Source organism: Leptopilina heterotoma, unplaced genomic scaffold, assembly GCF_015476425.1.
Source record: "Leptopilina heterotoma isolate Lh14 unplaced genomic scaffold, ASM1547642v1 Lhet_232, whole genome shotgun sequence".
In the NCBI taxonomy this organism is placed as follows: Eukaryota; Metazoa; Arthropoda; class Insecta; order Hymenoptera; family Figitidae; genus Leptopilina; species Leptopilina heterotoma.
Genome location: NW_025110949.1, coordinates 567802 through 582395, shown reverse-complemented (window position 1 = coordinate 582395; position 14594 = coordinate 567802). Strand labels below are relative to the sequence as shown.

Below are 14594 nucleotides of genomic sequence, written 5' to 3'. Positions count from 1 at the left end.
GTTACTATTTATAAAAATAATTGAAATTTTATTAAAATTTTAGAAAATGATTGAATTTCTAAAAAGAATTTTATTATTTACGAAAATAATTGAATTCGTGTAAAAATTTTATTATTTATAAAAATAATTGAATGATTGCGAAGAAATTTATAAAAAATTTGTAAACAATTGAATTTTTGTGAAATTTTTATGATTTTATGAAAATAATTAAAGGTTTGGGGAGAATTTTATTAAAATTTTTTTTAATAATAATTGAATTGTTTTGTAAAACTTTATTAAACTAGTAGATATTGAAAATCATTGAATTGAGGAAAATTTTTGAAAATAATTGAAATTTTGACAAGAATTTTATTACAATTTTTGAAAATAATTGAATTTTGGAGAAGAATTTTATTATTTTTAAAAATAATTGAAATATTTGAATTATTGCAACGAATTTTATTGTTTTATTGAATAATTGAATGTTTCCTAAAATCGAATTCTTTCCTCAAGTTTTAATAAAATTTTTAATAATAATTGCAATTTTCAATGAATTTATTTAAAATTGTATTAAAAATATTTGAAATTCTGCGATGAAAATAATTGAATTCGTAAATGAAATTTTATTATTTTATGAAAATAATTGAATTTGTGCAAAGTATTTTATTAAATTTTGTTTAAATAATTGAAAATTTGCCAAGAATTTAATTAAAATTTTTGACAATAATTGAATTCTTGAGAAGAATTTTGATATTTATCAAAATAATTGAATTTTGGAAAAGAATTTCATTAAAAATCCTTAAAATAATTGATCTTATGGGGAGAATTTCTGTAGAAAGTAATTGAATTCTTGAGACGAATTTTATTATAATTCCTTTTTCAAGAATTGAATTTTTTTGTGAAATTTTATTGAAATAGTAGAAATTGCAAATAATTGAATTTCGATAAATTATTATTGAAATTAATTAAATTTCTACGTAAAATTTTATTAAAATTATTCAGAAAAAAGATTGAATTGTTAAAAAGAATGTTATTAAAATTTTTGAAAAAAATTTAATTCTTTCAAGAAATTTAATTAAAAATGTATTGACAATATTACTTAAATTCTACTAAATAAATTATAGCAAGGCTTTTTAAAATAATTGAATTTCTTTGATGAATTTTAATAAAATTTTTAAGAATAATTACATTTCTCGAGAAATTCCATTAAAATTATATCGAAAATAATTGAATCTCTATAAAAAAAATTTGATTGAATTGAGAAAAGTTTTTGAAAATAATTGAAATTTTGCCAAGAATTTTATTAAAATTAAAATTTATTTTTGAAAATAATTGTATTTTGGAGAAAAATTTTATTGAAATTTATAAAGATAATTGAAATTTTGAAGAGAATTTTTTTAAACTTTTGACCATAATTGAATTTTTACGAAGAATTTTATTACTTTAGAAAGTAATTGAATTCTTGAGACGAATTTCATTAAAATTTCTCTTTAAACAATTGTATTCTTTTGTGAAGTTTTTTTGAAATAGTAGATATTGGAAATAATTGAATTTTGATAAATTTTTATTAAAACTAATTAAATTTCTACGTAGAATTTTATTAAAATTATTTGTAAAAATGATTGAATTGTTAAAAAAAGAATTTCATTAAAATTTTTGAAAATAATTAAATTTTTTCAAGAAATTGAATTTTTTTGATGAATTTTAATAAAATTTTTAAGAATAATTACATTTTTCGAGAAATTTCTTTAAAATTTGATTTTATTTATTTTTATTTTGAAAAAAAATTGAATTGCGAATTTCATTAAAGTTTTTGAAAATAATTTAATTCTTTTAAGAAATTTAATTAAAAACTTGTTGACAATAATACTTACATTCTAGTAAATAAATTAGAGGAAGGCTTTTTAAAATAATTTAATTTCTTTGATTAATTTTAATAAAATTTTTCGAGAAATTCCATTAAAATTGTATTAAAAATAATTGAATCTCAGTAAAAAATTTGATTGAATTGAGAAAAATTTTTGAAAATAATTGAAATTTTGCCAAGAATTTTGTTAAAATTAAAATTTATTTAATTTTCTTCCTAGCTCTATTACTACTATTGAAAGTCTAAAAACTTTTATCCTTAGATTGCATAAATATCTATTTTTTATTAGATGAGCAAAATCTCGTTATTAAGAGTCTTGTCATTGATAAATTTTTTATGATATTGTAATATTGCGGATTATCATTGTTGAAAATAGTACAGCTTTTGCTTTAAAATTTAGAATCTAGTTTTACAACAGAGAAAAAAACATCCATTGTCGAAAAGCTTGAAATTGTCAAGCAAAAGTTTGACAATGGTTCTTTCTCGCAGAACACAATGTTTCTCCCGTAGAGTGGGAAAAAGAGAAATAAAAACCTCATGCATTATTTAAAACTGTGCTTATCTTAGGTGTTTTTCAGTGGGCAAATAAAGAAAAAGAAAAGAAAAGGAAAGAAATCAATACTCACCGGCATCTTCAGCGGCAACGGAGGTTTGTTGAGCGATTTGAACGCTGGTCTGCGCGGGCGGTGGTTTCCTGGACGGCGATGTTTTACAAGACGCTGTGGGCGGTTGTTTAAGGGCGCTGGTTGGCACGAGACCTTCAGCTGGAGGTTCAACTTGACCCGGTGTCGAAGCCAATCTCACGAGGGTCCATTCCGCTCCTATGCTGCCGGTGCTTCCGTTTCCGTTTTCGAGGACCTCGACTTGTTGACCTTTTGTGACAGACAGCTCCCGGGTACCAGGTGTCGCCGAATGATCTGCGACAACCCATGTCATTTCGGCCACTCCGGTCTGAAACAATTTATTTTCCTTAATTATTACAGCTGTAAACAAATCTGAGAAATTTCATAACAAAATTCTTGTTCAAAGTTAAATTATTTTCATAAATGTCGAAAAAAAAATTCTTGTCCTAATTTCAATTATTTTCAAAAAGTAGAATGCATTTTTCTAATTTCAATGATTTTCAATATCTACTATTTTCATAAAATTTTCCAAAAGAATTCAATTATTTAAAAAAAAAAATTAATAAAATTCTACACAAACTTTCAATTATTTTCATAAATAATAAAATTTTTACGGAAATTCGATTCTTTTCGTAAATAATAAAATTCTTTTTAGGAATTCAATTATTTTCTAAAATTTTAATAAAATTCTCGTCAAAATTTCAATTATCTTTAAAATAATAAAATAAAATTCTTCTCCAAAATTCAAGTATGTAATTTCAAAAATTTTAATAAAATCCTTGTCAAAATTTCAATTATTTTTAAAAACTTTCCACAATTCAATGATTTTCAAAATCTACTGTTTTAATAAATTTTTCCAAAAGAATTCAATTATTTTAAAAAATTTCCGTTAAAATTTTACGAGAACATTTTATTATTTTCTTAAATAATAAAAATTTCACAACAATTCAATTATTTACAAATTTTTTAAATTTCTTTGCAATAATTTCATTAATTTTTATAAATACATTCAATTTTGCAATAAATTATTTGTTTTTGTGTTTAAAAAATTGAATTCTCGTAAAATTTACTATTAAAGATTGATGTAAAAATGAATTTTAGTTGAAATCACTGAAAAAAAAAATTTAATTTTAGAAACAAATTACAAATGATTGCGGAATTTCAATTATTTTCAAAAAGTAATAAAATTCTTTGCAGAAATTTAATTATTTTATAAAATTTTAATAAAATTCTTAGCAAAATTTCCATTATTTTCAAAAATACTAATAAAATTCTATGCAAGCATTTAATTATTATTATAAATCTTAAAATTCTTTTTGGAAATTCAATTACTTTCTAAAATTTTAATAAAATTCTCGTCAAAATTTCAATTATTTTTTTACAAGCAATAAAATTCTTTCCCGAAATTCAATTATTTTCTAAAATTTTAATAAAATTCTTAGCAAAATTTCAGTTATTTTTATAAACAAAATTCTTCTCCGAAATTCAATTTATTTTTTAAATTTTAATAAAATTCGTCGCAAAATTTCAACTATTTTTACAACCAAAAAAATTCTTCTCCAAAATTCAATTATTTTCTAAAATTTTAAAATCCTTGGCAAAATTTCAATTATTTGTACAAGGAAATAAAATTCTTCTCCGAAATTTAAACATTTTCTAAAATTTTAATAAAATTCTTAACAAAATTTTAATTATGTATTTTCAAAAATATTGATAAAATCCTATATGCAAACATTTAATTATTTTTATAAATCATAAAATTATTTTTCGAAATTCAATTATTTTCTAAAATTTTAATAAAATTCTCGTCAAAATTTCAATTATTTTAATAAATAAAAAAATTTTTCTCCAAAATTCAACTATTTTCAAAAATTTTAATAAAATTCTTGTCAAAATTTCAATTATTTTTACAAGCAATAAAATTCTTCTCAAAAATTCAATTATTTTCAAAAATTTTAATAAAATTCTTGTCAAAATTTCAATTATTTTCAAAAATTTTCCACAATTCAATGATTTTTAAAATCCACTGTCTTAATAAATGTTTCCAAAAGAATTTAATTATTTAAAAAAATTTCCGATAAAATTCTATGCAAATTGCAAACATTTAATTATTTTTATAAATCATAAAATTTTTTTTTTTTTGGAAATTCAATTATTTTCGTAAATAATAAAATTTTTTTTATTAATTCATTTATTTTCATAAATACATTCAATTTTTCAATAAAATATTTATTTTTGTGTTTAAATAATTGAATTCTCGTAAAATTTACAACTAAAAATTTATTTAAAAATGAATTTTAATTGAAATCACTAAAAAAATTTAATTTTAGAAATAAATTACAAATGATTGCGGAATTTCAATTATTTTCAAAAATATTGATAAAATTCTATGCAAATTGCAAAGTGCAAACATTTAATTATTTTTATAGATTATAAAATTTTTTTGGAAATTCAATTATTTTCGTAAATAATAATATTTTTTTTAGGAATTCAATTATTTTCATAAATAATAAAACTCATTGCAAAATTTTATTTATTTTTAATACAATTATGAAAAATTTAATTTATAGTTTTAAGTAAAATTAAATCATTACATCATTAATGAAGTAAAATTTTTTTAAATTAATTAGGTGAAGTAAACGATTCCACTCATTTCAAAACACGAATTCATAGAAGAAATAAAAAAAAGTATATAAAATTTCACGTCATAAAAGTACTCTCAATTTGTACAACTTTTAGTGGTAGTTTCGTCAAATATCAAAGAGATACTTTCAGTGGGAGAATAAAAGTTCGATACTAAACTAAAATAAAACCCACGCAAGGGAAATGTTTCTAAAAGTGCAACTGAAATATTTTCTTTTTCCTTTTTTGAAAATTGAAACAACGTGACCAATGGTAGAGAAATAAAAATTTTACTCTATGATTAATAATTAATAATAAATTTTTGAAAATTGTTCTTCGATTGAGTGAAAATTCTGACACTTTTAAAAAAATAAATTAAAAATTAAAAAAAAAAAATTGAAATTCTCCCTTTTATTATAATAGAAATATTTTTACTTTACAAGTGAGATAAATTTCTATTTTAAATAAATCTCAATTTTTGTTGTACACTCCGAATTTTTAAACTGTGCTCTTTGTCCAATGAATAATGCAGAGATGTGTCACCTGAACATGAAAATAGAATACTTTTTTTCACTTGAATGCCCGTCGTTTTCTTTTGTATCAGTTAATCTCTCATCTGAATGTTGTGTTCCGTTTTCTTTTCAATTTCAAACATTTATGAAGGTGAAAAGGTGATCTAATTTTAAAATATCATCGCTGAAAAAAGTGTATAAGGAAATTTCTATGATTTTCCGTACGAGTATTTTTAAAACATCAATGTAAAAAGCTCTTCTTTCTCTCTGTCTCTCTGTGCCTCTCTTTTTCTCTGTACAAGTTGTTCGAATTATTATTATCATTATCGAAATATTTGAAAATTCTCCAATAAAAAAAAAAAAAAATGGAGAAATAAAAAAAATAAAAAAAAATAAAAACCAGATTCAATGTTCAATTTCACACCCGGAGCACAGGAGAAAAATTGAGCACACTTGACAAAATTTAAGTATTACGCGTTAAGGGGTTAATAGACTGGAAGTACTAAATATTGATTAAATTTTGATACAGCGAGGCTGGTTGAAATAACTTTTTGCTGAGTTGGTATTTCAAGACGAGCCTTTTTAATTCTCTGGGGAATATTACTTACACGTCACGTAATAAAGTAGAAATAATTCTTGCATACTGCTTTCTATTAATTACCTTTTTCCCCGCGGTTGAAAAAAGGGATCAAAAGATGATAATAGAGAATAAAAGGTTAATAACGAAAATGGCACGTAATCTTTCAAATTCAATTTTTTTTTACAATTAACAAAGTAAACATATTTTTTTCAATCATTTTTTTTTTATTTATTTTTAATTTTTCACTATCGGAAATATTATTAAAAAATTTTTTTTCTCGTTTCGATTTTCATTGATGCTACAACTATTTTTATAATTTTTCTTTCACCTGAACGTTATTTACCGTGAAAATTGAACGCAAAAAATCTAATTAACGGAATTTGCACTTGTTAAAGTAATTGGAATTTTTAATTATATATTTTACATTTTTATCTAATTATTTTAATGAAACTTGATAATTTAAAAAATATTCGAGTTATCACTTGACGCAATTTTTATATTAACTTAATTATGGTTTAACTTAATTGGAAATGAATACTAATGAAAAATAAATAACGTCATGCAATAATAAATTGGATAAAGTAAAATTTCACAAGAACAGTTAACAATGAAAAATTTTTTATTTCATATTTAAATTACTTATTTAAATTGCTACTTGTTTTTCACAGTACCAACGAATTGACACTTTTGCAAAAAATCATTTTTACGAATTGTCATTTTTACGAATCGTTATTTTTTCGAAATGTCATTTTTTCAAATTTTCATTCTTACAAAATGTCACTTTTCTGAATGGCTATTTTTACGAATTGTCACTTTTGCGAAAAGTTATTTTTACGAAATATCATTTTAACGAATTGTCATTTATGCGAACTGACATTTTTTCGAATTGTCACTTTTCTGAATCGCTATTTTTACAAATTGTCACTTTTGCGAAAAGACATTTTTTCGAATTGTCATTTTTTCGTATTGTTATCTTTACGAAATGTCACTGTTGCCAATTGCCATTTCGTAAAAATTACAATTCGAAAAAATGTCACTTTGCATAAATGACAATTCGTAAAAATGACAAACTTTTTGCAAAAGTGACAATTCATTAAAATGGCGATTCGAAAAAATGCCATTTTGGAACAATAAAACTATTAGTAAAAATGACAATTCGTTAAAATGATATTTCGCATAAGTGCCAATTCGTAAAAATGGCAATTCGAAAAAATGACATTTTGGAACAATGAAACTATTAGTAAAAATGACAATTCGTTAAAATGATATTTTGTAAAAATGTCGATTAGCAAAAATGACAATTCGAAAAAATTCGTAAAAAATTATTTTTCGCAAAAGTGTCAATTTGTAAAAATGTCGATTCGCAAAGATGACATTTCGTAAAAATGTCGATTCGCAAAAATAACATTTCGTAAAATTGACAACTCGCAAAAATGAAATTTTGGAACAATAACTATTAGTAAAAATGACAATTCGTTAAAATGATATTTTGTAAAATTGACAATTCATTTTTGTGAAATATCATTTTAACGAATTGTCATTTATGCGAACTGACATTTTTTTTAATTGTCATTTATGCGAACTGTCATTTTTTCGAATTGTCATCTTTACGAAATGTCACTGTTGCGAATTGTCATTTCGTAAAAATGACAATTCGCAAAAACTGTCAGTTTGCATAAATGACAATTCGTAAAAATGACAAACTTTTTGCAAAAGTGACAATTCGTAAAAATGCCGATTCACAAAAGTGACATTTTGTAAAAATGACAATTCGAAAAAATGGCAATTCGCAAAAGTGTCAATTCGTAAAAATGTCGATTTGCAAAAATGACAATTCGAAAAAATGACATTTTGGAACAATAACTATTCGCAAAAGTGTTAATTCGTAAAAATGACAATTCGCAAAAACTGCCAGTTTGCATAAGTGACAATTCGTAAAAATGCCGATTCACAAAAGTGACATTTTGTAAAAATGACAATTCGAAAAAATTCGAAAAAATGGCAATTCGTAAAAATGTCGATTTGCAAAAATGAAAATTCGAAAAAATGACATTTTGGAACAATAACTATTCGCAAAAGTGTCAATTCGTAAAAATGATATTTTGTAAAAGTGACAATTTGTAAAAATGTCGATTCGTAAAAATGACAATTCGAAAAAATGGCAATTCGCAAAAGTGACAATTCGTAAAAATGTCGATTCGCAAAAGTGACATTTTGTTAAAATAACAGTTCGGATAAATGTAATTCGGTAAAATGACAGTTCGGTCAAATGGCATTTGGGGAAAAAAGGTTAAATAAATAAAAGTATGACTAGGGACAAGTAAACATTGTAAAAAATCGGGTATTTGAGAAAGATTTCTTCGTTTTTTCTGCCTTATTATTTTTTTTAGATTTGTGAATTTGTGACATAATTATTCAGGTAAAAATATTAATCTCTAATTTAAATTTTCCATAATTTTTTTATTCGAGTGTAAATAATTTGTTTGTTAATGTAAATTTGAAATTATTAAGAGATAATTGAAAAAAATGCAAAAATAAAAATTAAAAAGTGATGGAAATTCTAAAAAATATGTGGTAAATGATAATTTGCGGAAATAAAAAAGAATGATGAAGAATCATAAAAAAGTAAAATAAAAGAATAGTGAAAAGAAAAAGAATAAAAAAGAAAGAAAGATTGGTTGAGGAAAATAAAAAAAAAAGTGTAGAAAGAATAAGAGAAAAAAAAGAAGGGAATAGGAAAATTAAAGTACAAACTTTGAGGAAGAAAACGACGTCCGTTTTATTGAAGAAACTTATGAAACCATCGTCTGTCGATTAATCAACGAGTGCCCGATCGATCTTAATAATTCAATGGAGCAAATAAACGAGCTAATCGGTAGTGAGAGAGAAAGAGAGAACGCAAGGGAATTACAAAGATAAATAATGAGTATTAGCATAAATGGAGCAGGGAAATAAAAGAAAGTGACACATTACCCGTCGGAAGATTGGAAAAAACATGTGAAACGAGAAGAGACAGATGAATTGTGACAAACGAATATTGTGCACAACTCACGGAGTGTCATATTCCATTCGACAAATGGAAGTGAACTGTTAAACTTTGTTTGTTTGACAGCTTTTATAATGGTGCGAGCCAATGATTTTGCCTGTTGGTGGCGCGCCCGAAATGCATTGCAATCAGTGAGAAAATAGAAAAGTGAAATAAAAAAAGGGATATCGACGTGTCCATCCAGAGAGGCCTCGAAATAAGGGATTGAATTGAATGTGGAAGCAGAGTCGAGGCTGAGCGAACAACTGCGGTCGATATTATGGTGTTTCCACGAGCGAGAGATAGTCTTTGAATTTGCAGATCGACGGAGCGAGTAATGCGTTACTTTTGCCCACTTTCGCCCCTTTGGCTCTCTGGCGATATCCATTTCAATGGAGCCCTCGAGCCACCACAACACAATACCCTTATCCTGCTTTTGCCTTTGGAAAATCGGCCAAGATCGAGAGGACATCGATCCGCGGACGTCCTTCGATTGAGAGAACGGCATTCAGAATAGAAAATCACAAACTCCCAAGTGGACTATCCAACTTCAACTCCCCTTATCACGCCTTGTCTTTTATGGCTTCTTGACACACAAAAACTCACCAGCTGAGGTCAATTGTTTTCAACAAAAACACTCCAACACAACTCGATTGCAAAAAGGCATCATGTTCTTTAATTCACATTCTCTCTCTAGATTTTTACCCATCTCCCTAATCGGATCATGTTTTCACTCTTTAAATTGTCCTAATTGTAAGCCTTAATTCTCTAAAAATTATCAGAAAAGAGAATTCCGTTCAAATTTTTAATTTACCTAAAACAAATTGCCCGAATTTCCCTAAAAGTCTCCTTTTTTAATTTTGGTCCCTAAACGTACCCTATTTTGAATATTTCCCCTATTTTTTCCATCGCAGAAAATCAATTTTCCTAAGTAATTCTGCAAAGGAATTCAATTATCTTCATAACCAACAAAATTCTCCCCATAAAATCAATTATTTTAAGGAATTTTTAATGAAATTCTTTTCCAAAATTCAATTATTTTCATAAATATCAAAATTCTTCTCAAAAATCCAATTCTTTTGAAAAGTAATAAAATACTTTGCAGAAATAAAATTATTTTCAAAATTTTTTAATAATTCTCGTCAAGAATTAAATTATATTTATAAATTTTAATGAATATCTCGTCAAGAATTCAATTATTTTTATAAATAGCAAAATTTTTCGCCAAAAATTGAATTATTTTCAAAAATTTAAATAAAATTCTTTGCAAAATTTCAATTATTTTCATAAATAATTAATTATATTCTTTTTATGAATTCAATTATTTTAAAAAATTTTAATAAAATTCTTCAAAAGTTTTCAATTATGTTCAAAAATTGTTATAAAATTCTTTAATATAATAAATTTTATTAAAATTTTAATTAAATTTCTTAAAAGAAATTAAATATTTTCAAAAGTTGTTAATACAATTCTTCGTAAAAATTAAATTTTAAGAAACATTCAATATTATTTATTTTTTATTTAAATAATTTATTTCTCGTAGAATTAAATTATTGTTTTTCGTTCTTTTAAATAACAATTACAATTACAATTCTGTAGAATTAATTTTTTGATAAAGTTTAATTGAATAATAATTAATGCTATTGATTGAAAGTAAATTATTTATTGAATAACGAAATATTTCTTAAAATTGAATTCTTATAAAGCATTTTATTAACAGATTTTTAAAGAATTGAATTTTTATGACGAATTTTAATAAAATTTTTTAGAATAATTAGGTATATTTTTTAAGGAATTCGATTAAATTTGTATTAAAAATAATTGAAATTCTGCGATGAGTTTTATTATTTATGAAAATAATTGAATTATTCAGAAGAATTTAATTATTTACGAAATTAATTGAATTCTTCTGAAAAATTTTATTATAATAGTGGATATTAAAAATCATTGAAAAGAGGAAAATTTTTGAAAATAATTGAAATTTGGACAACAATTGTAGTTATTAAAATTTTTGAAAATAATTTAATTTTGCAATGAATTTTATAAATACGCCTGAATGTAAATGAATTTTGGCGAAGAATTTTGCTATTTATAAAAATAATTGAAATGTTGACGAGAATTTTTAAAAAAATTTTTAACATAATTGAATTTCTGCGAATAATTATATTACCTTTGAAAATAATTGAATTTCTGCATTCATTTGTAATTTCTCTAAAATTCTCTAAATTATATCGTATTTTTTTGTTTTTTTAATTAAAACTATTGAAAACTTTAATCATTTTTTAAGAAACAAATAAATTTAGGATATATTTAAAAAAAATAAAAAATTGAATATTCTTATAGTTTTACAACAAATTTTTTTACAACAAATTTTCAAAGATTACAATTTAAAAATTTTTTGAAATTATATTATCTCTAAAAATTCATAATATAACACTTGTAATTTTTAATTATGAACTAAATTTTTAATTCAATTTCAATTTAAAATCAATTCTTAGAAAGTTCTACGAAAATTCAATTATCAAAATTTCTTAAAATATTTGAATTCTTTCGAAGAATTTTAATAACATTTTTAAAAATAATTGTATTTTTCAAGGAATTCATTTAACATTGTATAAAAATAATTAAAATTCTGTGAAAAGTATTATTATTTATAAAAATAATTGACGACTTGCAAAGAATAAAATTTATTAAATAGTTGATTTTGTTCGACAAATTTTATAAAAATTGTATTTCAAGTCATTGAATTCCTGTAAAAATTTTATTATCTATGAAAATAATTAAATTTCTGCGAAGAAGCTTATTAAAATTATATTCAAAATAATTGAATTAATTTAAAGTATTTTATTATTTATGAAAATAATTGAATTCCAGAGAAGAATGTTATTATTTACTTGAATAATTGAATTCTTACAATTTTTTTACGACAAATTCAATTAAAATTTATTAAAAATAATTCAATTCTTATGTATAGAATTTTAAATAAAATTTTTAAAAATAATTGAATTTCTGCGAAGAGTTGCATTAAAATATTCAAATAATAATTGCATTTCCGAGAAGAATTTTATAAAAATTTTTTTTAAATAATTGATTTTTTTCGAAAAAAATGCAATTAAAATTGTTTTTTAAATAATTGAATTTCTGTGAAATTTTTATTATTTATGAAAATAATTAAATGTTTATTTATTTTATTTTTATAAAAAAAATTGACTTAAAAATTTTTACGTTCTAGGTATTACTTTTCAAATTGCTAATTTTCCTTTAAAAAAGTGATCGAGAAGTAAGCCGCGCGTGAATTGGTGCTAGTTTTTTTTAATTTCTTTGAGATTTGAGGATATAATTCAATGTAAATAATTTAAAATTAATTTAAAATGACTAGAATTTGAATTTGAATGAATGAATTATTATTTTGAATGACAAAAGCTTATTAACAAAATTGATGATTAACAACTTTTTTTTATTTTTTTTTTTTAATTTCTCATTAATTAATTTAATCAATAAATAATAAGGAAATATCCATTCATAGAGAAAAATTGTTGAACTTGAAAAAAGCAAGAGTACTGAAGGCTGACTGTGTCAATAAAATGTATGGCGTTCGAATGAATCTAATCTCGACTCTCATAATGGATTCTTTGTATTCGCATCTCTTTAACGTGCGATCCCTTGGAATTAAAGGCTTGTATATATGTAAGCGATACAAATGGCTTAAACCAAAAATGTGTAATATGATTTATCAGAAACGATAGAAACGATAAAAACAAAGGGAAACGATATGGGATGGTTGAAAGTTGGTGGCTATAAGAAGTAACGAGGGTGCTAGATATTGGGGAGGCTAAAATGAGGAAAGAAATATACAAAGAGGGTTCTCCGCAGATTCTAAACCGATGAACCGAAGTCAAAGCGGCAAAAAGGATACATTTAGAATGACCTTCGAACTTATTTTTTTTATTCCATTCCTTCAGGCATCAAATTTAAGGATACTTCTGGAATTATTATTATTATTCACAAAAGCTAGAGAAATGTCTCTTGAGATTTCCTTCAGATTTAGTTTTTAGATCTTACTTTTTATCGAGCTCTATTATGTTTTTTTTTCCTTTAGAAACGCACATTTACTGGATATAATAATTATAGACAAAAAGTTTCTTTAAATCGTTTTTAGAAATTTTATAATTTTAATGTCTTCCTGTTTTATAATAATTTACATATCCATAAAATTTTGCAAAAAAAATTTAATTATTTACAAAAATTTTCAAAAAATCCTTAGCAAGAATTCAATTATTTTTACAAGAAATACAATTTTTCACACGAATTCAATTATTTAAAAAAATGTAATAAATTTCGTTGTTAGTAAGAAGTCAATTATTTTCATAAATAATAAAATTCATCGCAGGATTTCAATTGTTTTTAAATACAATTTTAAATAAACTCCTCAAAAAATGTAATTATTTTCAAAAATTTTTTGCAAGAATTCAATTACATTTCACAAATAATAATGAAATTCATCGCTGAAATTCAAATATTTTCAAAATATACTATTTTAATAAAATTTCTCAAAAGAATTAAATTTTAAAAAAATAGTATAAAATTCGTTGCAAGAATTCAATTATTTTCATAAATAATAATATTATTCACAGGATTTCAATTATTAAAAAAAATGGAAGAAAATTCTTTTTAAGAATTCAATTATTTTCATAAATATTAAAATTCTTCACAGGATTTCAATTATTTTTAATAGTACAATTTTAGGTAAATTCTTCGAAAAATGTAATTATAATTTCAAAAATTTCAATAAAATCCTTAACAAGAATTCAATTATTTTTACAAGCAATACAATTTTTCACACGAATTCAATTATTTAAAAAAATGTAACAAAATTCGTTGTAGGTAAGAATTCAATTATTATCATAAATAATAAAAATTTTTCATAAGATTTCAATTATTTTTAATATAATTTTAAATAAATTTCTCAAAAAATATAATTATTTTCAAAAATTTTTTGCAACACTTCAATAACATTTCACAAATAATTAAATTCTTCGCTGAAATTCAAATATTTTCAAAATCTACTATTTTCATAAAAAATAAAATTTCTCATAAGAATTTAATTTTTAAAAAAATAGCATAAAATTCGTTGCAAGAATTCAATTATTTTCATAAATTCTTTACAGAATTTTAATTCTTTAAAAAAAAATGTAACAACATTCGTTGCAAGATTTCAATTATTTACATAAATAATAATATTCTTCACAGGATTTCAATTGTTTTTAATACAATTTTAGGTAAATTTTTCGAAAAAAGTAATTAATTTAAAAAATTTTATTAAAATTCCTCGAAAGAATTCAATTATCAATTACTTTTTAATAATTTTTGAAAAAGTTCTTTGAGA

General features: G+C 22.6%; 1 protein-coding gene across 7 annotated transcripts in view; it reads right to left on the bottom strand.

The window, feature by feature from the left end:
* The window catches only part of LOC122502536 (kalirin), a 143951-nt gene that overhangs the window by 67816 nt on the left and 61541 nt on the right, over positions 1-14594 (bottom strand). For all 7 annotated transcript variants that reach the window (XM_043612644.1, XM_043612646.1, XM_043612645.1 and 4 more), the window contains one exon: positions 2473-2797. In XM_043612644.1, the coding sequence (XP_043468579.1) occupies positions 2473-2797 (325 nt within the window). The remainder of the gene's footprint in view (positions 1-2472; positions 2798-14594) is intronic.